The following is a 7,841-nucleotide window of genomic DNA, read 5'->3' as shown; positions in this document are numbered from 1 at the left end:
CCTACACAAGACAGTGGGCTGCTCTTATATTTCATTTAAAGAACTGGCATTTCCTCTATGTTCCTCAGAGCCAGTCTTCTGGTCTCTATGACAAAAAGTTAGAAATCACTTTATCGCTTGGACGTGCATGCTCTGAGGGCGCGTCTACACATGCATTAGGAAAAGCGAATTAATGCACATTCAATTTAGTATCTACAATGTAAAACACTAAATAAATGCACATTAGGTTGCTCCACTGTGCAATACCAAAAATGCATGCTTTTTAAGTGACGCTTAATGTGAAGATGCCTATTTTGCTGCTTATTAATATATTTGCGTTGATTTTTTTGCATGACGCTTTAACGCACAGTAAAGTAAGCTACTGCTCATTAAAACATGCCCTGAGACTTGCAGTGAAAGAGAGCAGATCATAAGTTAGCTCTTACTGAACGAGAAAGACTGCCAAACAATATGTTTAAGCAATACTTACAAGCTCCACAAGTAAACAAGACTGGCTGTGTGCTTGTGGAAAGAAGAAAGGATACAGCCAGAGATGCTGTCCACATGCCAAGCTCTGGAAGATTTAATTAACATTCCTAGGGATCAGGAGAGACATTCTTGCTCATAGTTCCTAACACTTGGGGAGCTGGAGGCAGAAGGGTACCTAGTTATACATCTTGGCCCATTAGAATCTGGGTACCAAGCAGGTATCTGACTGATTTTTAAGGCTGATTGTGAAGAGCACCTGTCAGGGATGAAAGGTACCTTTTGATTATTCTGGGTTGCATTTAATACTTGGTAAAATCTATATGCCAGAGGAATGCAGAGTGAGAGATATGCATCACATACATTCATTAAGACTACTCTCACTTGAAATCCATTCAACTAAAACAGCTTCATGGAAGGTACAAGCACGGCAGATGTGAATGTATTAGGTCACCTGCAAGTTCTCCAATCCATCTCCTTTCTTCCCTCCTCCCCACTCCACCACCCTTATCTGTTTTTCTCTCCCCAGTTTTGAAATGCCTTGGTATGGCCTACCTGGCAGGTATCTTGGTACAGTTCTTACCAGAGCTAATATCACAGTTCTCAGCATCATTCTCCAGAGCTCCTACTGTGTATCTAGAGAGAAGCAGCCATCCTCCAGGACTGTACAGGTGACTGTGGCAGGAGCGCCGTCCCCCCAGGTTATGAACATTTACGTGCTTGGCATTCTTCTTTGCCACAGCTATAGCATAGATAGGGGACAGTGCTGTGGGACAAAGACAGTGATACACTGTCAGACAGACAGCAAAGTGTCCAGGAAAGGAACATACCCCATACTAAAAGTAAGTTTTAGACTATTGTATCCTCCTTAAAAAACATTCAGGACAAGGACAGGAGGGGAAGTCTGTCTACTGAGCTTTTTTGGCTACAGCAGAGGACCTGCATGGCCTCTTTAACAATAGAAATCCAGTACTGGCCTCAGAGTCTGGGACAGCAAAGTTTCTAGCCAGGGGCAACAGCAGTTCCTTTCAGAACCAATAAGACACCCTGGTAAATGCCATTCCTGTCTCTACAGAAGATCACAGTCGCCTCTTCCAGTTGTCTCCTTCCCTTCCTCTGTCCATTATGGAGCTTTGTTTAATTTTTTTAAAGGAAAATAAAAAGTGTGTTTAGGGGCTGCTACCTGACCACAATGCTTAGGGTGGAGTGAACTCTATCTACATCACAGAGTCTGATGCTTACTGTTGGCCACGTTGGTGATAAGCCATGTTTAAGGACCCAGGCTTTATCCGAGATAAACTGCTTGAGCCACTCTGGTGGAGTTACTTCACTTAATTTCATTAAAAATCCATTAATTGGAAATCAAACATTTTCCTTACCTCCATCTGTAAAACGGATTAGCTTCTCTGTTCTTCCAGTACCTGGGCCACATTCCTTCCCTGGATAGGAGAAGCAAACACCAGGAGAATACTACCAAAAGACATGGGGATGTGAACTGGTGATTTAGCACCTCAGTATAGATGGAGCATGTGACTGGATATCAATACCACAGCAAGTGAATACTATACCTAAGGGGAAGGTGTGGCTGAGAAAACTAAGTAAAGCATGGGCGCTTAAAGGTGGACTACAGGCCTGTGCCAGACCTTTCCATTTCTTCCATCCCTGCCATTGAAAAAATGCTGATGGCTTATGCCTAGGGATCTACCTAAATCATGCCAGAAGCATGCTGTGCAGTGGCTCCTTTAATCTTGTTATTTTTACTGTACCCCTCCCCACCTCCACCCCACTGATTGGGAGGGGCCCTGGCAGCCCTGCCACTTGCCACTTGTTCCTGATTGGCCGGGAGGCAAAAACCATGGTTTTAAATATATCACAGTTTTTGCTGATCAAGGGCAGATGGCGAGTGGCAAGGACACCAGGGCCCCTCCACCAATCAGTAGCGGGGGTGGGAGATGCATGTCAAAAATAACAAGATTAAGGGAGTCACTGTGCAGTGGACCTCCAGCGCAATTTAGGTGCCATGCCCCCAGGCTGTCATGCAGTGAGAGCTTGCCTGGCGCAGTAGTTATAAAGATGTTGACTTGCAGTGAGACAAAGTGAAAGCTCCTCAGATGAGGAAAATGAACGCAGGAAAGTTTCCTTCCTCACGCTAAAGTATTGAATCAAGTATTTCTCCCTTTCCTAGATGGTTTCAGTCAGAGACTGGTTTAAGTTCTTTGCAGAATCTTTTCTTTCCACAATACATACAGTGTCACCGACTAGAGAGGAACTTTTTTCATTCCACCCACCGCACAAGAGTTCATGGAGAGATACATCCTCCAGATTCTGGTTTCTCAAAGTTAAGAATCGTGCACCACTTCCACCATCTCTAAGAATCCATTGCACGTCACAACAGGATTGTGTGAGGGAGTCAGTCCCAACGTGAACCAAAGGGGGCAAGAGTGCTAAAAAGGCGCCTTGGCTCAGTAAAGGCATCCAGGAGGGCCTGAGTGCAGAAAAGGTGGTATATAATCAGTGGAAGCAAGGGGCTATCACCAAGGAGGATTACACCTCCGTTGCTCGTGATTGTAGGGAGGCGGTTGGGAAGGCCAAGGCAGAGACGGAACTATGGCTGGCGACCAGAATTAAAGATAACAAGTTCTTTTTCAAAATACATAGGGAGTAAGAAGAAGGCACCAGGTAACGTGGGGCCCCTACAGGACAGGCTTGGCAATCTGGTGATTGCAGCAAAGGAAAAAGCTGATCTCTTCAATGAGTTCTTTGCCTCCATATTTCTAAGCAGGGATCGGGACAACACCCCCACTAGGATTACAGACAGGCTCAGGGGCACGACGCCATGCCTAGGGTCAGGGATGATCTAGTTAGGGAACTTTTGGAGGGGCTGGACATGTTTAAATCAGCAGGTCTGGATGCTCTTCATCCAAGGGTACTGAGTGACTTGGCAGAGGTTAGAGCAGGGCCCCTGGCACAGCTATATGAGCACTCCTGGTGCTCTGGCCAGGTCCCAGAGGACTGGAAAAGGGCCACTGTGGTCCCCATCTACAAGAGAGGGAGAAAGGAGGACCTAGGTAACTATAGGCCAGTTAATCTCACCTCGGTCCTTGGGAAGATCTTTGAGAAAATTATCAAGAAGCACATCTGCGGGGGCCCAGCATGGGAGGTAATGCTCAGGGGTAACCAACACGGGTTCACTGCGGGCAGATCCTGCCTGACTAACCTGGCTTCCTTTTACGACCAGGTCACCAAGTCCTTGGATGCGGACGTTGAGGTAGACGTTGTCTACCTGGACTTCAAGAAGGCCTTTGACACTGTTACCCACTGCATTCTCATAAAAAAAACTAGGCAACTGCGGCAAGGATGCCTACACAGTCAGTTGGGTGGCAAATTGGCTCAAAGGTCGCATCCAGAGAGTGGTGGTGGACGGGTCGTTTTCGACCTGGAGGGATGCGGGCAGTGAAGTTCCTCCGGGCTCAGTCCTCGGACCTGTGCTATTCAACATCTTTATCAGTGACTTGGAGGTGGGTGTGGAAAGCACGCTGTCCAAATTCACTGATGACACCAAGATGTAGGGCGAGGTGGGCACACTGGAGGGGAGGGACAGAATCCAACTAGATCTAGACAGGTTACAGAGGTGGGCAGATGAGAACAGAATGGAATTCAACGCAGACAAGTGAAAGGTGCTGCATCTAGGGAGAAGGAACCTGCAACATACCTATAGGCTGGGGAACACCCTTCTCAACAACACACTGGCTGAAAGAGATCTTGGACTTGTTGACTCCTGGATGGACATGAGCCGCCAATGCAAGGAAGCGGTCAGTAAAGCTAACTGCACCTTGTTATGCATCTACAGATGCATCACAAGTAGGTCCAGGGAGGTGATCCTTCCCTTCTATGAGGTGCTGGTCATGCTGCAGTTGGAGTACTGCGTCCAGTTCTGGGCGCTGCACTTCAAGAGGGATGTGGCTAACCTTGAGAGGGTCCAGAGGAAAGCCACTAACATACTAGGGGGCAGCAGGCCAGGCCCTACAAAGATAGACTAAAGGGCCTGAATCTATTCAGCCTCCACAAGAGAAGACAGAGGGAATCTGGTGGCCGTCTATAAACTCACCAGGGGGGACCAGCAGAAAATAGGTGAGGCTCTGTTCCCCTGAGCACCACCTGGGATAACAAGGAATAATGCCCACAAATTGATTGACAGCAGATTCAGGCTTGATATCAGGAGGCATTACTTTATGGCTAGGGCTGCCAGGCTCCGGAATGGGCTCCCAAGGGAGGTAGTACTCTCTTCTGCCTTGGAGGTCTTCAAGAGGAGGCTGGATAGATATCTGGCTGGGGTATTATGATCCCAGCACTCATTCCTGCCCAGGGAAGGGGGTCAGACTTGATGATCTGTTCAGGTCCCTTCTGACCCTAGAAACTATGAAACAACTTCTCGTCCAAAGACCTGAAATTATTTCAAACACTTCCTTAAAATACTGCAACACTTCACTTGAGTTCCAAGTCGCTGTCCCCTTTGTAGATGCAGAAACTGAGGCTTAGAATACATAACTCACCAAAAAGTGAAACCAGTCAGTAGAAGCACTGGGAAGGGCACTCTTGACTTCCATTCCCTTCCATGAGCTGCTGAGCACAAGGCCCTCTGGTGCTTTACAAGTTTTTAATGGTGCCCCTGATCTTTTTCCTTCTCAGGACTCAGGGCAGAATGGGACTCACCATAACATTCCACAGCTACTGGGACCAGCCCACACTTCCCAGCAATGTAGGCATGTGTTGCATCCAGCGTAACCGCATCAGCCTCATTACTCTGCCAACATCATCAAAGAAAGAGACATACAGTGACAATATACTACATTCATAGTTGGCATAACCAAATGGCTGTTTACTGCCCATCTGGCTAGGAGGTCTCTTGTGCCCCTCTGTCTCATTTTGTAGAGTGTCTCCTGCTGGTGGGTTTATCCATAGTAACCTATTTCTCCCACTCCCAGTTTAAGACAAGGATAGATGCGCCTCAGTCCTGTTTTCATTTACACCACCCTTATCTAGATTCTCACCTTGATCATCTCAATGCAATTGGTCATTGAAGTTGCTTGGACACAAACCAGAGGGTCAGATTTGATGCTCAGGGCCCATTCCTCACATTTGCGGAGCTCAGCATGGCTAATACAGCACCAGCGCACGACACTATTGTCCAAGGAACTTCCTATAACAGCAGAGAAGAGCAATGGGAGGTGTGTCATCTATATACTGTAAGATCTCTTTCCTAACCAACTTCTTTGTGCACTTCTCTCCCTTGTGACATAGGAGCTACTTTTTCCCCTTCCCTTTCTGTTCCCTGAGAGTGCTCACCTTCATGACCCAGTCCCTTCAGGAGGGCTACGTAGTCCAGGCCAAGGATGTGGGCAATCTCTGCTTGATCCTCAAGGAGCTGCAGGTGCTGAGTGGCATCACGGAACAGCAGGTTCTTGCCCCTGAACGGTGCTGAAGAGAAAAGCTCAAACCTGGCCTTTTGCTTTCCCTTCTGCCCAAAGAGGTGCTGGGGAAAGTATAGTGCCTTTAGCTGTAGCAGTGCTGTTCTTCCTTTGTGACTGGCACCCTCCAATATCTTGTTTTCTTTAGAATCATGTCATGCCCCCTGGCATTCAGGCAAAGCCCATAAGAATCAGAGTTTGGCTTATGATGGTTTCCCTCCCTAAAAGCCTGGGAAAACTTTTAATCATGAACAGAACTTGTTCTGATAAAAACACAAGCTGCTTTTATATGTTAGATCAAAATCCCGTTAGAAAAGGTTGCAAATTATATATTCAGGTCATCATTCATTGCTAGTAAAAAGTCTAGAATATCTTCCTAGATCCTAAGGAGGCTATCAATGTCATCATTTGGTATGATCACTTACTATATTAGCTTGGAGATTTTTATCACTTGAACGGGCTAATTATTGATTCAATGTTATAGCAAGTTGAGATTGCCACTGTCTTTAATTAGCATTGGTAATATACTTATTTCTTCATATTAAAATCTATAAAAAGTGTGAACAACTAGTTTATTCCATTAAATTACAACATGGATCATGAAGTTTGAGTGAAGAAAAAAATGTGCCATCTGCTTAGCTCTCCTTCCAAATTAGTTGCTTGTCTCTGCTTCCCAAATCTTTCCCTGGGTGGACCTCTTTTTTTTTTTTTATTGCAGCTGCCTATGTAAGTAAAGGAGCTGGAAAAAAGCTTCTCCCCTACCCACAATGTTATATTATTTCCCCTCAGAGGCAGCACTGAAACTGGCAAGAAGATGCCCTTCTTCAGATAAAAGGAGTTCACTATTTATTACTCAATATTTAAACTGATAGGGCCCAGAGGTCCAAATCAGTATAAAGTTGTACTATATGCTGTACAAAAATCATACCCTCTCCACGACCAAACTGAACCCACTCCCAACAACAACTCATCCTCTGACAACATTCAAGAAAAGATCAATGTCAAAAAACCCAAAAAAACATCAGATTGGACACCTCGCAGTGGACGAAACCCTAACCTTGACCGCTACATTGACTACTTCAGGGAAAGAATGAACAATGAAATAATCAGCAACACACGCCACCACAACAACCTCTCTCTACCAGAGAAAAAGGCCATAGAATCTCTAAGATCTAACCACCAAATAGTAATAAAACCAGCAGATAAAGGGGGAGCCATAGTCATCCTAAACTGTGAGGATTACATAAAGGAAGCCAACAGACAACTCTCTGACACCACCTACTACAAAGAACTACAAGAAGATCCTACTCCCCTTTTCACCAAAAAACTCAACAATACCATCAAATCATTTCCACCAAGATTACAAGAAAAACTACAGACCTTGATCCCCCCGCTACCTAACCCAGGGACTTTTTACATGCTCCCTAAAATCCACAAACAAGGGAACCCTGGCAGACCTATCATATCCAACCATGGGACCCTAACTGAGGAAATATCAGGTTTTGTTGAATCCATCCTAAAACCGCTTGTCACCCACAGAGCAAGTTTTGTCCGAGACACCACAGACTTGCTATGGAAACTTAAAAACATAGACCACCTTCCCAGCAACACATTCCTAGCCACCATGGACATTATCAGCCTATATACCAACATCCCACACCAGGATGGCATCCATGCCTGCCTTACATATCTACAGGAACAAGATTACAACCCAGAATACAGACCCAAAGATATCACTGAGCTTATACACTTCATCCTCACACACAACAATTTCACTTTTAATAATCAACACTTCCTCCAGATGATGGGAACAGCTATGGGCACTAAAATGGCCCCACAGTATGCCAACCTTTTTATGAGCCACCTGGAAGAAGACTTCCTTAAGAACTGCACCATCAAACCCTTGCT

General features: G+C 45.6%; 1 protein-coding gene across 7 annotated transcripts in view; it reads right to left on the bottom strand.

Moving 5' to 3' along the window:
- Nucleotides 1-7,841, bottom strand: part of LOC102369456 (melanotransferrin-like) — a 35,962-nt gene that overhangs the window by 7,230 nt on the left and 20,891 nt on the right. For 6 of the 7 annotated variants that reach the window (XM_025199265.1, XM_025199264.1, XM_025199263.1 and 3 more), the window contains exons 9-13: nucleotides 5,812-5,998; nucleotides 5,517-5,665; nucleotides 5,179-5,269; nucleotides 1,845-1,904; nucleotides 1,049-1,231 (exon numbers count right to left, since the gene is read on the bottom strand). In XM_025199265.1, coding sequence (XP_025055050.1) covers nucleotides 1,049-1,231; nucleotides 1,845-1,904; nucleotides 5,179-5,269; nucleotides 5,517-5,665; nucleotides 5,812-5,998 — 670 coding nt within the window. The remainder of the gene's footprint in view (nucleotides 1-1,048; nucleotides 1,232-1,844; nucleotides 1,905-5,178; nucleotides 5,270-5,516; nucleotides 5,666-5,811; nucleotides 5,999-7,841) is intronic. The other variant, XM_025199267.1, reaches the window with a different exon arrangement.

The sequence above is a fragment of the Alligator sinensis genome, unplaced genomic scaffold (genome assembly GCF_000455745.1).
Source record: "Alligator sinensis unplaced genomic scaffold, ASM45574v1 scaffold505_1, whole genome shotgun sequence".
In the NCBI taxonomy this organism is placed as follows: Eukaryota; Metazoa; Chordata; order Crocodylia; family Alligatoridae; genus Alligator; species Alligator sinensis.
The sequence above is the reverse complement of the archived record's forward strand: the minus strand, read 5'-3'. Positions and strand labels throughout refer to the sequence as shown.